This window comes from Mesoplodon densirostris, chromosome 6 (assembly GCF_025265405.1).
Source record: "Mesoplodon densirostris isolate mMesDen1 chromosome 6, mMesDen1 primary haplotype, whole genome shotgun sequence".
Lineage (NCBI taxonomy): Eukaryota > Metazoa > Chordata > Mammalia > Artiodactyla > Ziphiidae > Mesoplodon > Mesoplodon densirostris.
This window is the reverse complement of record NC_082666.1, coordinates 1,052,672-1,073,675: the sequence shown is the minus strand read 5'-3', so window position 1 is coordinate 1,073,675 and position 21,004 is coordinate 1,052,672. Positions and strand designations below refer to the sequence as shown.

General features: G+C 63.5%; 2 protein-coding genes across 5 annotated transcripts; one reads left to right on the top strand and one right to left on the bottom strand.

Moving 5' to 3' along the window:
* Positions 1–5,219: 5,219 nt before the first annotated feature.
* Positions 5,220–9,591, bottom strand: FBXW5 (F-box and WD repeat domain containing 5). 4 transcript variants are annotated; one of them, XM_060102061.1, is made up of 9 exons: positions 9,411–9,591; positions 8,359–8,574; positions 8,017–8,174; positions 7,500–7,674; positions 7,157–7,305; positions 6,677–7,082; positions 6,327–6,474; positions 6,047–6,241; positions 5,220–5,971 (listed from the first exon to the last, which is right to left on the bottom strand). In XM_060102061.1, exons 2-9 carry the CDS (start codon positions 8,549–8,551, stop codon positions 5,728–5,730), a joined length of 1,668 nt encoding a protein of 555 aa, XP_059958044.1. In that variant the 5' UTR covers positions 8,552–8,574; positions 9,411–9,591; the 3' UTR covers positions 5,220–5,727. The 4 variants fall into 4 exon arrangements, with proteins under 4 accessions (XP_059958044.1, XP_059958043.1, XP_059958040.1 ...); XM_060102060.1 differs by having other exon boundaries at positions 6,047–6,259; positions 9,411–9,590; XM_060102057.1 differs by having other exon boundaries at positions 6,047–6,474.
* Positions 9,592–10,178: 587 nt separating this feature from the next.
* Positions 10,179–13,534, top strand: C8G (complement C8 gamma chain). The gene is made up of 8 exons (XM_060101836.1): positions 10,179–10,316; positions 10,397–10,533; positions 10,701–10,771; positions 10,844–10,951; positions 11,205–11,306; positions 11,393–11,603; positions 11,713–11,775; positions 13,390–13,534. Exons 1-8 carry the CDS (start codon positions 10,179–10,181, stop codon positions 13,532–13,534), a joined length of 975 nt encoding a protein of 324 aa, XP_059957819.1.
* The last annotated feature ends 7,470 nt before the right edge of the window (positions 13,535–21,004 follow it).

Sequence of the window (21,004 nt, the reverse complement as noted above, 5' to 3'; positions counted from 1 at the left end):
TCTGAAGCTCGTTTTGTGATGCAGGCTGTGGTCCACGTTGGTGGCTGTTTCATGTGCGCTTGAAAAGAACATGTCAGGGCTTCCCTGGTGGTGTGGTGGTTAAGAATCCGCCTGCCAGTGCAGGGGACATGGGTTCGAGCCCTGGTCCGGGAAGATCTCACATGCTGCGGAGCAACTAAGCCCGTGAGCCACAACTACTGAACCCGCATGCCGCAACTAATGAAGCCCACGCGCCTGGAGCCCGTGCTCCACAACAAGAGAAGCCACCGCAAGGAGAAGCCCGCGCACCGCAACGAAGAGTAGCCCCCGCTTGCAGCAACTAGAGAAAGCCCGCACGCAGCAACGAAGACCCAACGCAGCCAATAAATAATAAATAAATAAATAAAATAAAATAAAAAGAGAAAAGAACATGTCTTCTGCTGTCGGTGAGGGGACTGTTCCATACATATCGATTAGATTCAGTTGGCTGACAGTTGTCACGTGTTGAATTGTGACTCCCCGAAAGACATGAAGTCCTAACCCTCAGTAACTCAGACCGTCACCTTATCTGGAAATACGGTCTTCACAGAGATACGTTAAAGTGAGGTCATTAGGGTGGGCTCGATCCAACATGACTGGTGTCCTTCTGAAAAGGCAAAATGTGGACACAGACGTGCACAGAGGGAAGAGCACGTGAACAGGCCCAGGGAGGAGGATGCCACGTGAAGACAGAAGGTTGCAGTGATGCATCTACAGGTCAGGAGCACCTGATGTCTGGCAAACGCCAGAACCTTGGAAGAGGCCAGGCAGGGCTTCCCCCAGAGCGAGTGGCCCTGCCAGCACCTTGACCTTGGACTTTGGACCTCCAGAACAAATTTCTGTTGTTTTAAACTTCCCAGTTTGTGGTACTTTGTTACAGCCACCCAGGAAGCTAAGACAGGGGAGGGCTTAGTTCTCCTGCATGTTGCTGCCTCTGTGACTAGTTTGACTTTCACTGAGGAGCACCGAGTCTCCAACTGTAACTTCAGATGCATCTGTTTCTCCTCTCATTCTGTCACTCCTTGTTTTGTGTATTCTGAGGCTCTGTTGTCAGGTGCACACACATGTAGGATGGTTATATCTTCTTGGTGAATTTACTCTTGTATCTGTGTAATGTCCCTCTTTTTTCTTGGTGTGCTTTACTTTGTCTGATATTAAATATCCTGGTTCTTTTCATTGGTATTTTTGTGGTATACATTTTTCCATCCTTTTACTTTTAACTAACCTATACTATATTTGAGTTTCTTAGAGATGGCATAATTGGGTTGTAGGTTTTTTTGTTTTTAAGTTTCACGTTGACAATAATGTAATTATTGATATGCTAGATATAAGTTGACCATTTTGTGTTTGTTTTCTGTTGGTTCTCTCTGTGTTTTTTGTTTGCTTGTTTTTTGTTTTTTTTTTGACCATGCCATGCAGCATGCAGGATCTTAGTTCCCCAACCAGGGATCGAACCCGTGCCCCCTGCATTGGGAATGCGGAGTCCTAACCACTGGACCACCAGGGAAGTCCCAGTATTCAATTTTGGTTTATCTGTTGTGATACTCTCTCTCTTTATGGTTTTAGTGGTTGTTCCAGTCTACTTGGAATCAGTAGTTTGCTCTTTAACTGGGATGGAGAAACCTTACCACCCTGGAGGCCCCTTTGTGGTTCCAGTTACCTCTGTGTGTGCTGGACATGTCACCAGACGACATCATAACAAACTTCTTTTCAGCAGCCGAATGTGTTTGAAGAGCTCAAGAGGAGAGTGTTCACCGTTTCTGTCGCCGTCCCCTCCCTGCTGACCGTCCATGTTTCCTGACACCATCTCCTTCCTGTCAGAAGAGCTCCCATCGGCATTTCTGTTAGAGCAGATCATTTTCACTGGATATAGAACTCCGGGCTGAGTCTTTCCTTTTCACCAGCACTTTAAAAATGTGCTACTTCTGGGAGTTCCCTGGTGACCTAGTGGGTAGGACGCCAGGCTTTCACTGCCGGGGCCCAGGTTCAATCCCTGGTCAGGGAACCAAGATCCCTCAGCGCACCCAAAAAAAAAAAAAAGTGCTACTTCCTGTGGCCTCCGTGGTTTCTAATGAGGAATCTGTAGTCACCACAGGCTGTTCCCCTGGGGCCGAGGTGCATCTCCTCACTGCTTTCAGGTTTCTTTTGTCTTCAGTTTTCAGCACCGATTTAGATGTGTCCGGGTGTGGGTGTCCTTGAGTTTGTCCTTTTGCTCAACCTCTTGGATCTGTAGGTTTATATCTGTAGGTTTACATCCAAATTTGGGGACATTTTTTTTTTTTTTTTTTCGATACGCGGCCTCTCACTGTTGTGGCCTCTCCTGTTGTGGAGCACAGGCTCCGGACGCGCAGACTCAGCGGCCATGGCTCACGGGCCCAGCCGCTCCACGGCATGTGGGATCTTCCCAGACCAGGGCACGAACCCGTATCCCCTGCATCGGCAGGCGGACTCTCAACCACTGCGCCACCAGGGAAGCCCCAAATTTGGGGACATTTTCAGCCATCATTTCTTCAAGTCGCTTCCTCTTCTCCTTTTGCGCTTAGACCTTTGCTTGCCGTCCCACAGGTCCTGAGGCTCTGATTTTCCTTTACCTGATCTTTTTCTCTCTGCTCACGCTGGACAGTCTCTGTCGTCCTGTCTTCAGTCAAGTTCACTGACTCTTTCCTCTGACTTCTCCATCCTGCTATTGAGTTTGTCTAGAGTCTTAAATTTTTGGTTATTTCCCTTTTTTGTTTCTTTGCTGAGCGTTTATATTTTAATACCCACTGCAGAATGTGTTTGACTGCTCACTCAGGCATTTTATAACAGCCACTCTGTCTCTGTCAGGTAACTTCACCATCCTTGGCTTCCCTTGAGCTGAACGTTTCCCAGCTCTTCGTGTGCCGAGCAACTGTACATTAGATTCCGGATGTTGACCTTGTCAGGTGTGGGTCTGGTGAGGCTCAGGCTCACATCCCCACTGCCGCCCGTGGGCTGGACCCCACGTCAGCCCAGCCCCGAAAGCCATGCTCTCCCGGCCGGTCCTGCGTGCTGCTCTGCAAGCTCACCAAGCCTTGGGCCTGATCCTTAGGAGCACAGCAGCAGCTCACGGGTGGTCCTGGGCGTCACAACCACTTCACGGGCTGTTTCTCAAGCTGCTCCCTCTGGTCTGGTTGCTGGCACCCCGTCTGGCCTCCAGCCTGAAACCTGGCACTCCTGTTAACCCTGCTCTGTCGTGCCCCTCCTTAGTCTGGCTGTGCCTGGGGCCACACCTGGGGCCACACAGCCCCCGGGGATCACCGGCCTCTCCGCACTCACTCAGCTTCCCGAGTCCCCTTTCCCGACCCCGTGGCAGGCTGGCGGCTGTGCCACGTGCCGGCCCAGGAACTGAGGGTTGGCTGGCACTGGTGACGGGTGCCGGTACGGGGGCCCCAGTGCCGCTGCCGCCCCTGCCCCGCCTGCCATGGCACCCTTTTCGGAGCCCTCGGCTGCCCCGTGCCTCTGCTCAGGTTTCTGGCCACACCTCCGGAGGGGCAGGGCCTCGAGCCAGCTCCCCACCTGCACCCCCCTCCCCACCCGCACCCACCTCCCACGGAGCTTGGAGGCTCGATCGTGCTTGCTGCCCTCGGTCAGACCTCAGCTTGCGTGCTCTGGGGATGGGTCTCCTCTTCCAACCCCCGTCTCCACCTGCTCTCCCCCCTGCCTCCCGGGCCTCCCCGTTCCTCTGGCACGTTTCTGTTTCTCTGCTTTTTGTCACCCGCTTCCCAGTTCTCACACCAGGTGGGCCTGGTCCAGCCTTCTATCCGTGTGTTAAGCATTTAGTTCCGATCACCCTATCTCTTCTCTGATGGCTCCCTTCTAATTTTTCAATTTCTGTGTTTTTTTTTTTTTTTTTTTTTTTTGTGGTACGTGGACCTCTCACTGTTGTAGCCTCTCCCGTTGCGAAGCACAGGCTCCGGACGTGCAGGCTCAGCGGCCATGGCTCACGGGCCCAGCTGCTCTGCGGCATGTGGGATCTTCCCAGACCGGGGCACGAACCCGTGTCCCCTGCATCGGCAGGCGGACTCTCAATCACTGCGCCACCAGGGAAGCCCTCTGCATGTTCTTGATTCCGATTCCGCTGCTTTTGTTTTATAGATTTTGTAGGTTTCCTTGATGGCTTTAAATTAAACATATCTCCAGTCTTTTCCAGAAACCGCATCACCTTGCAGCTACCCCAGAGCAGTGGTGTCCGTGGGGTTTCCTGGCTCCTGTCTGAGGCCGAGCCTGGGCTCCAGCCTGTGGCTCCAGGCGGGTCCCGGGCAGAGCGCTCGGGCTCCGCTGCTGTTGGACTCCCTTCCCTGTTCTCACCCGCCCAGTGGTTCGGAGACAGACCCAGGGTCCCAGGCTTCCCTGCTGCAGCCGTGGGGCTGGGGCTCTGTCCTCGGGGCACAGCTGTGCCACTGGCTGGCTCCTCCGGGAACCTTGCCCTCCAGTCTGAACTCCTCCTGGGTCAGCTTCCCCAACCTCGTGTCTGTACCCAGCCCTGCCCAGCCCGTCTGCCTGCGGCCAGCTTGGCTCTGACCCCGCAGGCGACCGGGGCAGCCTATGCTCACCGCTGCCTCTGGCCTGGAGGAACATGCTGTCCCCCAAGGCCCATCCACGTCTGTCTTCTCGACCGTCATGGCGCGTGCCGAGTGTGGAGCCGATGGCAGTTCAGCACCATTGCTCCACCCCGGGGTGTCCCGTGATGAACAAGCAGGCCAGGTGAGCCCCCAGGATGGGCCTGGGCCAGGACTGAGGGTACAGCTGGGGCCACCCCCGGCCCTCTGCTGCCACCTCTGCTCTGTGTCCACATTGTCACGTGCCAGGCCCCAGCCAGGGCACCCCCTTGAAGACTCAAAGCCCTGAAACTGGGCCCCCCGCCGCCCGCCCCGCCTGCAGTCCCTGGTGCCTGGCAGCACTTGCCAGGCCGTTTCCCTCTGTGCCCCCTGCTGGCGGGGAGCACACACGTGCCGGACGGGCTCCAGAGTCTCTGCGCTCAGGGACTTGTCCACAGAGGCAGCGGGGGCAGCGGCTGGGGACGCAGACTCGCGTCCCGCTGCCCAGTTCAGGACAGCTCCAGCGTGTGGCCTGGGGCACCCGCCCCGTCCAGCAGGCACGACGAGGGCCCGTATAGATGCCATGCCCTCCCTGCGCACGCTGGATGCCACGCCCCTCCCCGCACAGACTGGTCGGCACTGTGCTGTTGCCAACTGTTTATTCAGACCCTGAACAGGTGACCAGTGACATGCAGGTCCCCTGGGCCCATGGCAGCCTGACCCGCATCTCGACCCTGACGCTGGGAAGTTCCCAAAAGAGGGAGCCTGGGCTCCCTGGGCAAGGCTGGGCCCAGCAAACACCGCCAGGGCCCCACAGGGCTGGCTGAGGGGAACGTGTTGTGCAGACTGTCCCAGAGCCCAGGCCCAGGGGAAGGGGGTGGGTGAAGAGCGGGGGCCCAGTGTCCTGTGCAGCCCAAGCCAGCCAGAGACGGCCCCGGCTGCCCAGGGCTGAGCGGCACAGCTGTGGGAGGCGGTGTGCGTGAACGAGCGTGGTGGGGGCCAGGCCGTCCCCCGCCGTGGCCCTGCGGGGCCCACGCCCTAAGGCATTTCTGCAGCAAGCTTCTCTGCCCCCGCGCACTCTGGGCAGCAGCTCAGCCCCCGGAAAAGGGCCATGGGCCTCCGTGGCCTCCTCGGTGGGTCCCAGCGCCCCTCAGCGCCTCTGGCTGGCGAACCAGGAGAAAAAGGGGCGCGGGCGCGGGCGCGGGGCCTGGTGGACACGCACAGTGCGTGGTGAGCGCCAGGCTTTGATGGTGGCGTCGTCGCTGGCTGTCAGCAGGAGCTCCTGCTCCTGGGGGCTGAAGACCACTGAGTTGACCACGTCCTGGTGCCGCAGCTTGGCCAGGCAGATGTTGTAGTGGCGGTCCCAGACGTAGCCGTGCCGATCCTCGGCCCCACTGCGAGAGCACCGGGGATGAGCCCCCGCCTGCCCGCCCGCCGGGGCCCCTCCCCACCCGGCCCCGCCCCCGGACCTGGCCACGAAGTCCCTGCTGACATCCAGGAAGATGAAGAAGCACTCGTCGTTGGGCGTGTAGGCGCGGTGGGCGCGCAGGGCCCGCTTCACCTCCCGCATGGTCTTGAGGTCGAACACCAGCAGGTCGATCTCCTCCGCGATCGGTGGCGGCTGCATGGGGTCGGCCACCACCGAGCCGCTGGGCCAGGCGCGGCTGTTTACGTACAGGTACCTGCGTGGGCACGCTCCTCAGTAGGGGCCTGCGGACGCCCCCACCCAGGCTGCCAACAGAGGCCCACCTGTTGTCGGGGGACAGGCCCATGCCGATGATGTGTCCGTGCACGTCGATGACGTGGTCAAGCGCGTCGAAGAAGGCGTCGGAGCCCCGGCCCTCGCCCAGCACGGGCCCCGCCGTGGTCATCTGGTGCGGCAGGATCTGCTTGATGCCTGTGGGGGGGGGCCGGGGGGGCGGCGCCTCGGTGCCTGGGAGTGCCCAGACGCCCGTGGCGCCACCGGCCCTGTGCCCCTGGATCTGAAGGTGCGCCCCGGGGGTCTGCACGAGCGCTCACCCCCAGGGCAAAGGGAGGAAGGGACTCTGCGCACAGACTGGCCCCGCCCCGCCCTGGGAAGCCTCGCCCCGGCCCCTCACCGATCTGGTGCGGCGAGTAGGTGAAGCAGCCCGTGGTGAAGATGAGGAGTTTGTTGCCGGCGGCGGCCGTGCTGCGCTCGGGGGGCTTGGTGTGGCCCTGGGCCAGCAGCTCGGCCGCCTTGGTCTCCAGCGCGCACTCTGACAGCTGGGGCTGGGCCCGGCCCTCCAGGAGACGCCGCAAGCCCTTGGAGCGGGCCGGGCCTGGGTCGACCACCTGGTCCTCGCTGTCGCTGCTCAGGTCGAAGACACAGCCAGGGTCTGCGCCAGGGGCGCCGGCGTCCAGCAGGAGTTCCGGGCTGTCAAAGCGGCTGCAGTCGGCCACCATGACGGTGCGGATGGTGCTAGCGTTGAGGTTCTGGATCTTGAAAAGCCGCTTTACCACGTTCACATTCTCCGACTCCACGTCCTGGGGGCAGGAGCACGGGGGTGGGCACGGGCTGCTGGGGGCCGCCGCTGGCCGCAGGGCCCCCCCTCGCGCACCTGGAAGGCGTTGTTGAGCCAGAGCACAGAGCACGACGTGATGTCCCCGATGCGGTGCAGGTTTCCCGAGATCAGGCTGGTGTCCGTGAGCCAGCAACCGAACACGTCGTAGGGTTTGTTGCGCACGCGGGACAGCAGGGCGAAGGTGTCTGGGGGGAGCAGCAGGATGGGGCGAGGCGTGGGGGGGCGGGGCTGTAGGGATGGGGCGGGGCTGTCCAGGTGGGGGGGCGGAGCCGGGCATTAGGGGCGGGGTTGTCGGGGCAGAGATGGAGATGGAGATGGAGCAGGGGCCTGGGTGGGACGGCCCTGGTGGGAGGGCCGCCCACCCTCGGCCCACTCTCACCTAGGCTGATGACGGCGATCTCGCCCGAGGAGGAGTTGTGGGGCCCCAGGAACACCCCGGACGCCAGCAGCAGAGAATCGTCCTGGTTGAACTGGGAGAACTGGGTGTAGCTCCAGTTGTAGGGCCGCATGTCTGCGCTGTGCAGCAGCGAGATGGTCAGGTCGTTGCTCCAGATCTGCATGGGGGGCCGAGCAGGCGCACCTCGTGATCCCGCCCTGCACGGGGCCCCTCTCCCGGTCGGCTCGGCTGAGCCGGTGCTTGGAAACCGCCATCCGGTGGGGGCCCCCTGTCTGTGGCTGTCAGACTGCCAGAGGGATGTGAGTGCGTGGGGCTTGGGGCCGGCTCTGGAGCAGCTGCGAGCGGGACCCTCTCTTCTCTGTAGGCAGTTAGGGCCGCCCAGCCCCAGCCTCCCAGCCCGGGTGATCCAGGTCCCAGGCCTCCCCATGCGGATGCAGCAAACGGGCCAGCTGTCACTCGTGGCCTGGCCCTCTCTCCCTACAGGGTTAGCCGCCCTCACCTTCACGGTGCAGTCCTTGGAGCAGGAAGCGAACTGGTAGCCTGAGTGGGAGAAGCTAAGGTGCAAGACCTGGTCGGTGTGTTCTCTGAGGGTCTGCACCTCCACGCAGGGCACGGTGTCATAGAGCCGCCGGAACTCCTCGTACCAGGATGTGGCCGCTGTGTGTGTGTATGGGCGTGTCACACTGGGGCCCCACGCCTCAGAGCCAGGGCCCTGACCGCCAGGGGCCAGCCCTGCCCACCCTTCAGCCTCCCTCCCAGGCCCTGCGCTTTGAGGCACAGCCTGGCTGTCCTCGACCAGCATGAGGCCCAGCGGGCTTCAGGGAGGAGCGCAGGCGCTGACCTGGGTGGCGGGGCACGTTGCGGGCCACCTGGTAGTAGCGGTAGAACTGCTCTCTCCACAGGAACTCATCCCGGGACACGGCCTGCCATTGGTGGCACACCAGCCCCGCGGCCAGCACGTCGGCCGGGCCCAAGTTCAGGAAGATCTGGTAAACGAGGCTGTCGGGGAGCAGGGGTATGCCCCCCTCGTCCATCGTGACATTCTGCCCAGGCGGCCCTGAAACCCATGCATGGTCCCCTTAGCCGCCAGGTGGACCAGGGAGGACACCAGCCCCCAGGCCCAAGGAGAGGCGCAGGGGCCTGCGGCTGAGCTGAGGCAGCCCACCAACTGCCCCGCTGGGAATTCCATTGGACTAAGCATGTGCGGAGAACCCCCCGGCCAAGGATCCAGGAGCTTCATCAAGCCTCCTGGACAGCCACGCTCCTCGGACCCCACACTCCTGAGGGTCCCCGGAAAGGCCAAGGGATCCCCGGAACAGGCAGCTTCCGGGCCTGGTCCAGCCTGAGGTGGAGCTGGCGGCGGGCCCTGAGACCCCAGACCCACCCTCACCCCAAAAGGCCCCTTCCTCAGGACAAGCCTTCTGTCCTGAGTGGGGCCCTGGGTGGGTCCCTCTGACCTCCCCCCACAGGATCCCAGGGAGTCATCTGGCTGGCAGGGCTGGTGACCGCTCTGAGGCCGAGAAACGAAGGGTCGGTGACCCCTGTGCACCCTGCCTCTCTGACCTTGCTGCCCCAGGCTTCGGAGCTGTCAACATGGGACAGAGATCCTCCTCAGGAGAGACTTGGGGCCGGCGGGACGAGGGCCAGCCCGCCTGCCCCAGACGCCGCCAGGGACACCAGCCGGCCCTGGCCTCTGCCCTCTGGTCTAGGGGAGCCCTGCCAGGTGGGCGACGGGCCAGTGCGGCCACTGCCGGGTGAGCTGGGGACGGGGGCCGGGGGGCCGGGCCGGGGATCGGGGCGGGGTGACGACGCTCCCCGGGGCCAGGGCGCTGGGGTCCGGGCCGGGGTTCGGACATGGCTGGTGTCGACGCTCCCGGGGCCGGGCGCACTCACCGCGGCCGCCTCCGCCCGGCTGCGCTGTCCCCGCCCCGGTGCCAGGCCTCTGCCCGCAGACCCGCTTCCGCCCTCCGTCGCCGCTCCGGCCGCCGCGTCTCTATGACCGAGCCCGCCAGGCCAACGCCACGAGCCCCGAGGCATCGATGGCCATCGAGGGCCGAGCCCGGCAGCCCGCGTTGGCTGTTACTGCGCCTGCGCGTCAGGCCCCGCGGCCCGGGCGCCGCTTCTTTGTGCGCCTGTGTTTGCTCGGTCTCTCCAGGAACAGCGCCCCTGGCGGCCTGGAGGGGCGGCGGCCGAGCGCCGTGGGTCGTGGGCGGGGCTGCGGGCGAGGCTCGAGATCTACGGTTCGAGACTTGGCTCCGGCGCTTCCCAGTGTTGGGCACAAGTGTTCTTCGCTATGGGGATGAGACTAGTCCGTACCTCAAGGAGCTGTTGGCGGTTTAAGGGAGATGAATATGCAAAGGGATGAGCACCAGCCACACTGGAAGTCACGTGGGGGCTTGTGGGCAAGAAGCCAGAGGTCAACTCGGACTTTGTACACAGGACATGGTGACAGGGCCCTGCCGGGAAGTGCAGGGTCGAGGTCAGATGTCCAGGGCGAGGCTGAGTTCGTGAGGCCGGGCCAGGGGCCAGGGCCGGGGGGGAGGATGGACACAGACTTCCTGGGCCGGACGGCTGGGCAGCACTGGACAGTGGACTCCGACCCGGGACTTGACCATCCTGCCCTGCGCCGCCCCCAGGCCTGTCACTGTCGCTGCTGTCGCCATGCTGCCCCCCAGGACGGCATCCCTCTTGACTCTGCTCCTGGCCGTCGGCTCCTTGGGTCAGAGGGCTCAGAGACGCCCTCGGCCCCCGTCCCCCATCAGCACCATCCAGCCCAAGGCCAACTTCGATGCTCAGCAGGTAGGTTTGGAGGAGCTGGCGCGGCGTTCGCCCAGCTTTGCGGCCCCGTCCCCGCGCGCCCTCACGGGGCCTGTTCCCAGTTTTCAGGGACCTGGTTCCTTGTGGCCGTGGCCTCTTCGTGCCGCTCCCTGCAGGAGCAGGGCCACCGGGCTGAGGCCACCACACTGCACGTGACTCCCCAGGGTGCAGCCATGGCTGTCAGCACCTTCCGAAAGCTGTGAGTCCCGGCACGGAGCCCCGCCCCCACCCAGCCTTCCGACCCCCGCCCCAGCCCCCAACCCCACCCCTGCTGCGGCCTGAGGCCCTGCGACCAGTGTCCCGGGAGGCCCCACCCAGTTTGGGGTCCCCAAGCCTGCTGTGCCTCCTCCCGCCCCCAACCCCCAGGGATGGGATCTGCTGGCAGGTGCGGCAGCTCTACGGTGACACGGGCCTCCCAGGTCGCTTCCTGCTCCAAGGTGAGGCGCGGGCCACTGGGACAAGGGTGCAGGGCTGGGGGGGAGGCTGACCGCCGACCTGGCTCCGCCCAGCCCGAGGCGCCCGAGGGGCGGTGGACGTGGTTGTTGGGGAGACGGACTACCGGGGCTTCGCCGTCCTGTACCTGGAGCGGGCGCGGCAGCTGTCGGTGAAGCTGTACGGTACGTCCCCGCGGGACCGGGTCTGCACACCCGCAGGGCCGTCTGGGTGGGCCGGATGGGCACATGGACTCTCCCCTCCCTTTCCCCTGCCCTTGCCGTTAGGCCCAGTTGTGGGGACAGAGAGGAGACCGGGGGTGGGGGGCAGGGGTCAGATCGCAGCCCCCGGCACACAGCCCAGCTCCCAGAGCGCCCTGCCCGCCCAGCCCACACCCACCCAGCGGGCGCCCAGGAAGCCTGTGTGTCCCGCACGCAGCCCGCTCCCTCCCCGTGGGCCAATCATTCCTGAGTGTGTTTGAGCGGCGGGTCCAGGGTGCCAACCTGACCGAGGACCACACCCTGTTCTTCCCCAAGTACGGTGAGTGTCCCCGCATCTCCCGCGGTCCACCTCGCCCTCCCTCGCGCCCCGGCCCTGCCACCCCTGACCCCGGCCCTGGCCCCCAGGTTTCTGCGAGGCCGCGGACCAGTTTCACGTCCTGGACGGTGAGCGGGCAGCGCCGGCTGGGTGGTGTGGCAGGGGGCTGGCAGCCCGCGGCTCCCTCCTGGTTGAGTCTCATCTGTGCTGCAGAAGTGAGGAGGTGAGGCCGGTGGCAGCCCTGCACCGAGAAGCAGCCAAGGCCCTGGAGGTGGCGGCACCCGCCGCCCCCCTTGCTGAGTGGGGCACTCTCTCCCGTCCTCCCCGAAGCTGCGCCTCAGCCCCAGGAGCTCGGGGCATGCCTTCATTAAACGCTGTCAGTCTCAGCCCCTGACTTCTTCCTTTCCAGGCTGGACCTGGCCGGGGTCTCTGCCCACCCGTCATCTCACGGACTCATGGGGCTGCTTCCCGGGTGGGCCAGGAGGGCATCGGCTTGTCTCCTGGTGAAGAGCCCTCCCCAGGGAGGTGGGGGTGGGGAGTGGCTCCTTCTCAAGGCCTAGAGTGCCCAGACCCCCCAACCCCAGCGTCCCCTCCTCTGGCCATCGCGCTGTGGTTGCCCTTGTCTTTCCTGCTCCCTGACTCTGCACGCCTACCCTGCTGGCCTCGCTGGGCTGCCCCGGGTGGGCCCAGGACCTGAACTCGCCTTGTCCAGACACGTTGGCCTTTTCTAGAGGGATGCGGAACCCGCCCCTCAGGTCCTCTTTGTCGCCTGCTGACCACTGAGCGCCCTCCTGGGAGGCAGGGGCCCAGAGTCCCAGAGTCCCAGGGACCCTGTAGCCAAGGCAGGACAGGCCCTTGGGGAGGGTAGGCAGTTTCAAGGGGGCGGGCAGAGAGGCTCCATTCCAGTTCCTGGGTCGTGCCTGGGTCTGGGGTGAGCTGGCGTCTGTCTTAGGAGGATGGGAGGCTGAGCTGCCCCTCACAGCCACCCCAGGGGCTGGCAGGGTCAGACAGGGCACAAGACTGGCCCGCTATCGGGACTGACCACCCCGGCGCTGAGCCCACTCCTGGCATCGGACATCGGGTGCCCCTGAGGGGAGATCATGTGGGTGAGCGGCCAGGAGACACAAAGAGAGGTGGGGGGTCTGTACCCCAATCTGGGGGATTGGGTTGAGCACGGGGGCCCTAGGTGCACAGGGAGGGACCCCTGGACAGACTGGGTTGCCCCCAGGAGCCCACACCCAGTGTCAACCCAAGGTCACCAGCCGTGAGGGCCCACAAGATGACCTCTGACCTGTAGAGAAGACGTTTCTGGAACGTGGGAGCTCCGAGGCCCAGGGAGAGGCAGGCAGGGACTGGAAACGATGTCCTCGCCCCCACAACCGCTGCCTGGAGGGGCCCCTCCGAGTGACTGTGGGCCGTTGGGAGGGGGTCGAGTGCTGGGACAGGGCCACACACGCCCCCACCCCCCACCCCGCAGACTGCGCGTCCCTTCCACACACCAATGTCCTGGCCAACCCGCCCACCCCTCGCCAAGGGTCCCCGACAGTGGAAGAAACGCCAAAGAGAAAATCCGTGGTTGCAAACATCTGATGCCCGAGAAACAGAGACCAAAGGGCGCGAGTACAGAGCAAATCACTCTGGGATCCAGCTGTCCTTCCGTCCCTCCAGCCAGGGTCTGCCTGGGACTCCCACCGGCAGGGACACCTGCCGGGGGCGGTAGGGAGGGAAGTGCTCCCGCCCGCGGTGCCAGGGTCCACGTGGGCTCAGCTCCGGCCCCTGCCCACGAGAGCTCGCCTATCCAGACCCGTCCTGTTAAACAGCTGAGGACATCGGCCAATTCCCACAGCGCTGGGGATGTGGGAGGGTGCTGCCCCCCACGCACACCCACCCGCCCAGTGCTCTGTTGGGTCCCAGGACTCCCACCCCGCTCCCTCCCTCACCCTGCACCCACCCCTGCTGGGCGAGAGCCACGGCCAGTCAGCGCTGTCCCCGGGGACGTTGTGGACGCCTGTGCCTGGCACACACTGCCCGGCCAGACCATTGTGTGCATGTCTGTCCCCGCCCACTGTGCCCCTCCCCCAATCAGGAGGCGGGGCAGCCTCCCTCAAGGGAACCTGGGCAGCCCCCGGCTTGGGCCAGACCGGGGCTGGAGGGTCAGGGAGCTGGTCATCAGCTTGGCCAAAGCCGGGCCTGGGAAAAGGGCCCAAGTCACTCTGTTTGGGGAGCCTTAGGGTCTGTCTGATGAGCATTACAGAAATGCCCACTGCATGTCAGGCTCTGGGCACACAGGTGGCAGGTTCCTGCCCCTGGGAGCTTGAGGTCCAGTGCTCACCATTCCCTGACGATGACGAGGCTGAGGGGGCACCTGGGAGCTGGACCCCCACCCCAGCCCTATTTCATGCCCCCCAGCAGCCTCTTTCCCTGGGCTGCGGGAGGACCAGGCCTCCGTGGGTGAGCTGTAGGCCTCAGAACAGGAGGCACCACTGCCTGGTCCCTGGAGAGCAGGGTCAGAGGCCCCTGGTCCCACGTCTGCATGCCCACCTGCCCTCCTCACCCGCTGGCCCAGTCCAGACCAGGAGGCCTGGGGTGGCGGCTGCTGGCAGGAGCCTGCAGCCCTGGAGGGCTCGGGGTCCACAGCGGGCAGGGACTGTGCCCGACACCCCAGTCTGGGCCGTGCCCACCCAGTGTCCCTCGGCGCCGGCCTCCCAGAAGGGCAGTCAGGGCTGGTGGGAAGAGGGGAAGACAAAGACCCCAGAGAGCAGAGCTGGAGGCCACACGGGCCCCTGTGTCACATGGGCCGCAGCTCAGAGCTGGCAGGGCCCCAGAGAGACCACTGCACACCTGGGCCCGCGTCCCCCAGACAGAAAGGAGGGCCTCTGCTCTGGGGTGTGGGCAGGCCAGGCTCCTTAGAGGCCCCTCTCAGGGCTTCTGGGGAAGAAAGGGTCCTTCCAGCAGAGCTGAGCATCCCAGGGACCACGCCAGGACCTCTCAAGGGATCAAAGGGCCGAGGCCACAGAGCAGGCCAGCCCCGCCCGCGGCTGGCTCCTTACACGGGAGGGGGCGGAGGGGAACCGAGGGTACCGACGCGTTCTGCTTTTGCTAAAACGTTTAACAAGCTGTAATTAAATTTTCAAAAACTGGGTGAAACAATTGTAGCTCTAGATGAATTGTTTTTGTTTTAAATTTATTTATTTATTTGTTTTTATTTTTGGCTGCATTGGGTCTTTGTTGTCATGTGCGGGCTTCTCACTGCGGTGGCTTCTCTTGTTGCAGAGCAGGGACTCTAGGCTCACGGGCTTCAGTAGTTGTGGCACGTGGGCTCAGTAGTTGTGGCTCGTGGGCTCTAGAGCGCAGGCTCAGTGGTTGTGGCGCACAGGCTTAGCTGCTCCGCGGCATGTGGGATCTTCCTGGACCAGGGGTCGAACCCGTGTCCCCTGCATTGTCAGGTGGATTCTTAACCACTGCGCCACCAGAGAAGCCCCAGATGAATCGTTTTTATGTAAAGGCATTTATTAATTATAATTTGTTTGGGCCTTTTAATTATGAGAGGTGGTTTTTAATATCTTAGAAGAAAGAAAAACCTTGAAAAATCTATGGAAACTACCCTCTAACTGGCAGTCTTAGTCGGGGAACGTGGAGGGGCCACTCACGCCGAAGGAGCACTGACCTGGAGCGCACTGGCCTCGCCTGGACGTGAGGCTGCCGTGTCTCAGGCCCCTGGCACCGTGGTCCCACAGCAGGTACATCGCTGACCCTGTCACGGGACCACCAGGTGCTCTGTGCTTAGCCCTTCTCTCTCTCTCTCTCTCTCTTTTTTTTCTTGCCACGTGGCTTGCGGGAGTTCCCAGTCCAGGAATTGAACCTGGGCCACGGCAGTGAAAGCACCGAATCCTAACCACTAGGCCACCAGGGAACTCCCTGTGCTTGGCCCTTTTTTTTTTTTTTTGCAGTACGCGGGCCTCTCACTGCTGTGGCCTCTCCCGTTGCGGAGCACAGGCTCCGGACCCGCAGGCTCAGCGGCCATGGCTCGCGGGCCCAGCCGCTCTGCAGCATGTGGGATCTTCCTGGACTGGGGCATGAACCCGTGTCCCCTGCATCGGCAGACTCAACCACTGCGCCACCAGGGAAGCCCAGGAAAGGGGAAGAAAAAAGAAATTCTCTTCTAAACGGCTGATGAGCCGGAGAGGAAATCACAATGGAAATCAGAAAATATTTTGAACTAAACAAATTAAAAACACTTTACATCAAAGCTCGTGAAACATACCTGCAGCTGGAGAGGGGGGCCTTGTCTGCGTGTGTTCACGGCGGAGACCAAAGAAGGGTTAACCCTCTCGGTCAGGAAATGTAGAACGAGCAGCAGCGCGAACCCCAAAGGCGGCTCCGGAAGAAATCATGCAGAGCAGCCACGACTGAAACGGAAAAAGCGACAGAGCAGGTGAGCGTAGTCGCAGGTGGTTTCTGAAGAGGCTAATCACGTGGACAGATCGTGGGCAAGTCTGTGTCAGGGAAAGAAATAAGGAAACAAGGGGAGAAGGACAGAAAGGAGGAAGGAGAGAGACAGACAGACAGAAGGCACAAACAACCAGTGTTGCAAACAGAAGACACAGCGTCACAACACAGCCTGAGGCGATATAAGTGGTCACAAGAGGATGTCACGGACACCGTTACACACCCAAGTGGAATATTTCGATGAAACGGGAAAAGTCCAAAACAAAACAAAACACCTACTAAACTGTCACAAGAAAAAACAGAAAGTCAGGGGGGCAGAGAAGTCGGCTGCGGTGGCGCTGGGGACAGTAGACAGGACCCACCCGCGTCAGGACTGGGGCGCGTGACTCCCGCCGCGGGTTGAGCCCGCCGGGATCCGCAGGACGAGGGGGCGTGGGAGCCCGCGAGGGGACCCCTACACGAGCATCAGGCCAGCGGCAGAGAGCTGCTCTCAGCGTGAAGTTCTCAGAAACGAAGGGTAACGGAGGGCCGATTCGGGCTGAAAGGCACTGAATTGACGAATGGCCCCCCTGCACGGCGGCCTTCTAACTCCCCTCCAGGCCCACGTGATCTTCCCGGCAACAGGGGGACAGGATGATTTCCCCCTAAGGAGACTGGGATCCCCCGTGCAGGTGAGGAGATGCCCGCCTTCTCCTGACCCGAGGGACTGCACCGCTCCTGCGGCTGTCGTCCGGAGGAAGCACCTACTTCCCACACTCGGCTGCAGCCCCTCCGAAGGTTCCGCTTCCAAAAAACCACGATTATAAAGTTAACCTCCAACAACATGTATATAAAACAGTAATGGGAAGAAGGAAAAAACACGAAGGAATCACACACGTGCCCAAGCGGAGAGACGCGGGCCAGGCTGCTGGGCCACACGCTGGGCCTGGTCTGGGGTGCGGCCGACGCGCGGGCCCTCCTTTCTCCGCTGCCCGCTCCACCTTCCCCGCCCGCGGCCTGCCTGGCTTCGCACTTGATGGACGATCCCCCCTCTCAATCTCCCAGGCGGCTGAGTCTTTGGTGGCCGCGGTCCCACCAGCCTGTCCTGCAGACCTGGAAGTACCGGGCGGCCCCCAGGGAGCTCCGTGCTCCCACGCAGCCCTCCTAGCCCTCATTCTGTACAGAAACCCACTTTCCCCTCCTGACTGGGGTCAGTAGCCAGTAGGAGAATCCTTTCCTTTGCTGGGGGTAGTCACCTTCTCTAATTCTGTTATTGTGTCCCCTGGGGGGAGCAGGGGGTGTCCTGCCTGGACAGGAGGTAGGTCACAGAATGTGTTAGTGACCAAGCCCCCCTGCACCCCTGGTTCCTGCCCCCTTGGCACCATACGCATGTTGCCAGGTTGAAAACATTCCCTGTGTCCTTTGAGATAGAAGCCATCCTCCGGGCACTGCCCCCGCTGTCACTGTGATCAGTCCCCAGGAGCCAGCCCACAGTTCCAGGGACAGGGACTGCATGAGGGTGGGGGTGTCCACAGCAGGAGCCCACCCTGCGTGCTTTCCTCCTGTGCAGAATGTTAGGACCTGGGTAAGGCATCCTGTGGGCACGGACAGTGGATATGGACCCACCCGATGTGGCCTGACCATCAAACCCAAGCGGCATCAGGAAAGGGCAAGGAGGCAGGTGCCCGACCCCGCTCATCCTGTACATGGACGCCATGATCAGGCGTCGGGGAAGGGAGGGCCTGGGCGTGGGGACGGGATTGTGCGAACCCCCAGCGCCCACCTCCCCGCTCAGGTCCCATGGTGGGTGGCTGAGCTGGACGGGGGGAGGGCAGACCAGGCAGAGCTCATCCTGGAATGTTGGCCCCTGAGGGGCTCACGATGGGACCCGGGGGGCTGCTGGCTGGAGCCGTGCGGCCCCCGCTGTGGGCCCTGAACCGTGGCCTTAGGCCCTGTGGGTGGCTGGATCAAGTCTCTTCATCCTGGCCCCAGAGCCCCCATCACCATCTGGGCCTGCTGTGCCCAGGACCAGCCCCCTGGGCGCTTCCAGAGCTGACGCTGCCTGTTTCCTGGAAGTGGAATGTAGGGAGAAGGTGGGCCCGGGTGATGGGGTCCTGAGTGGTGGGCCCTGGGGAGCAGGATCTGTGGGTGCAGAGCTGAGCTGGAGCCCCTCCCACCCTGCTCTCTGCCCTCCCTTCTGGGTCCTGAGGCCTCGCGCCCACTCTGGCCCCTGGGGAAGCACCTTTCCCGGTAGACCCCGCTCAGAGGGTAACCTGGGCCTGGTTGTCTGGCTCCCGAAGAGTTACCCCGTGGACCCCCCGACACAGACAGTGAGGACACGGGGCCCCTGAGGAGGATGGTGCCACGTGGCTGGGGGTCCCACGTGCTGAGGGGCCACCCAGTCCAGGTGTGACAGGGTAACCTGGGGAGTCCCTCTGTTCGCTCTGGGGCCCGGGGAGGACCAGGAGATGCATCCTCCCAGTTCCCGAGGAGTCCAGACGCCTCTGCTGGGAAGAGAGAAGGGGAAGCGCGTGTGTGGAGGGGGCTCTGTGCACCTCCGGGGGGGTCCATGGGGCACGTTCCCAGGGGCCGGGGCTGGGTGAGGCCTCCAGGGCCAATCTCGGCCTGGAAAGGGGCCCCCACCAAGCTACCCACCTCTGCAGGCCCTCTGACCTGGCCAAGGAGCCAGGCCGGAGGGGCTTGGATCCCAGCACAGAGGGGAAGTGTTGGGGCTGACAGGCCAGGCTCCCCCACCGCCCCGCCCCCCTGTCAGCAGACTGGTTCCCAGGAGCCGGAGGGAGAACAGGCCCACCACCAGCCCAGCAGGCAGGACCCTCCTGACCCCTGCCCTGGGGCACCCCAGAGCCATCACACCCCTTCTTTCCTCGCTGGTGACCTCGCTGGAGAAGGCTTGCGAGGCCAGGGTGCCCGGTGGCCAGAGCTCAGGCTGCACTGTCCCAGGCCTGGATGTCAGGGTGTCCCGTGTCACCCACCACCGGAGGCTGACAGCAAGACAAGGGGCACCCAGGGCTCCTCGCGGCAGCCATCCTGGGGACCACCTCTGGTGTCCTCCGGGCAGACTAGAAACGGGAGTGGGCTCGAGCGGAGGGGCTCCGGCCACCGTGGAACCAGCCTTGGGACCAAGAGGCCTGGGCGCCCGCCGGACCACGGGGAGGGTCTGACCGCCCACCTCCCTGCCCCGGCGAGGAAGCTATGGATCCCCAGGCTGTTGCGGGGGCAGGAGTGGGCGCTGAAACGTCGTCTCTGCCGTGTTCACGCACACAGATGCACGTACACACGTACGTGCACACTGGCCTCCAACCTGAGACACGCAGTCTCTTGTGTCTCTTTGGAAGGATCTCCCCGCGGCGCGGGGCGGCATGCTCGAGGCTCAGGGAGGAATGCCCTGGCGGGAGCTCTTTTGTTTTGAAGGAAGTTATTGGATTTCTTAGGTCTGTGCGGATTAGCTGGGAGTCAGGTTTTTTCCACTCCGTCAGTTACTGGGCCTCTGAGACCCTAGACGGCACATGTTCCCTGGAGCAACTGCACCTCAGCGGGCGGGGTCCCCTGGCTCTGTCCCCGGGGGAGGGCCAGGCTGAGTGGCACAGCGGCCCTGGCTCTGGGCTGGGGAGGGCAGCGGACGGCCGGGGCTGTCCCAGAAGCAGACTCCACTCTGGCTTGTCCGACTGGCCCGATCTCGGGGTCCCCACACCGACCTTCCCCCGCGTCTCTGGGGCCTGTGTCAGGTCTCACCTCCCACAAGGCCCCTGGGGCTCGGGGACGCTGGTGCCCGTTGTGCCGCCGGGCCCCATGGCGCCATGGGGTGGGACCCTTGGGAGGCCACTGCAGCCTCCGTGCCTACCCTGCCCTGGCCTGGCTCTTCTCTGGGCGAGTGGGCAGGGTGGCTCCGGGGCAGGGAGCTGCCCCCGCCCAGAGCCGGCCATCTGGAGACGGTTGTGGCTGAGCCCTGGGGGGCCAGGACAGGGCGTGGGCGCGGCCCGTGTGTGGGGAGCGAGCGGCCCGTCTTCTCACCCTGCAGTGCTCCTTTTGCAGATCAGGATGCTCAGAGCCCCAACCCCCAGACCTGTTTATTCCTGGGAAGGGGGAGGGGCACCCCACGCCCACCCCTCCCCTGCCTGGCTGGGGGAGGAGCCACGTCATCCTTCAACAGGTGCCCCCCACCTGGTGGTGGAGGGGAAGAGGAGGAGGGGCGGGAGGGAGGGGGCCGGCCGCGCTCCAGGGGAAGGGGCCGGGGCAGGGATGGAGGGCCGTGAACCCCAGGGCTGCAGACGCGGGTAGCCCTGAGTGAAGAACAAGTGGCCGTGAGCACCTAGGTGTGTGTGTGCAGGTGTGTGTGTGTGCATGCTTGTGGGGATGTGCATGTGGGTGTGTCCCCGGGAAGGGGGCTCACGGGCCACACCTAGGTAGGGGACGGGGACTGACACGGACTCGGTTCCGGTTCTGAGCCCGGGAGGAAAGGAGAAAGGACCAGCCCCCATCTGGGCAGAGATGAGGGTCCCGCTCCGCCCGGACTCAGAGAGGTGCTGTGGTCGCCCACATGGGGCGCTGTGATCTGGAAGCCGCGTCTGCGTGCAGCTCGTAGTGCTATAGGGGACATGGTGGCCTTCCCCGGCGCTTCCTGTGAGGGCTGCCAGCCGGGCCAAGGATGAGCCACAGGGGCTGCAGGCAGAGCCCCTAACGCCACCCCAGGGAGCCCAGGCCAGCAGCCCCTCCCCAGCAGCGGGGCCCCGGCTGGGCCTGCGCTGCCGAGCCCGGCAGGAGCCGTGGGCTGGGGAGGCCACCCTGGGTCTGCCGACAGCGACCTTGTCCACGCCGGCCCCTCTGAGCTGTGCTCACTCTGAGGCCAGCCCTGCCGGGAGCCCGGTGCAGCCCCTCCCTAGGCCCCCGCCATACCCGTCCTTCTCCAAGTCTGGCTCTGGACGCTTGTTACGGGCCTGGATCTGGGTCTTCAGTGCCCTGGGCGAGGTCAGACCCACTGCAGGGCACGGGGAGCTCAGGCCCGGGCCTGTGAGGAGGTGCTGGAGGCCGCCGTGCAGACCCCGACTCCATCGTCTGCCAGACAGCAGGGCAGCCAGCCCCGCCCTCCACCACGGCCGCCTGCAGCCCCGCCACTTGGCTCCCTGCCCGGTGCCAATGCCACCTCTTCCCTAATCCTTCCAGCCGGGGACCCTGGTCCACGGCCCCACTGAGCTCAGGCCTGCCTGATGCCCAGAGGACCTCGGGGCTGAGGGGCCAGCTGTGGCCGAGCTGGA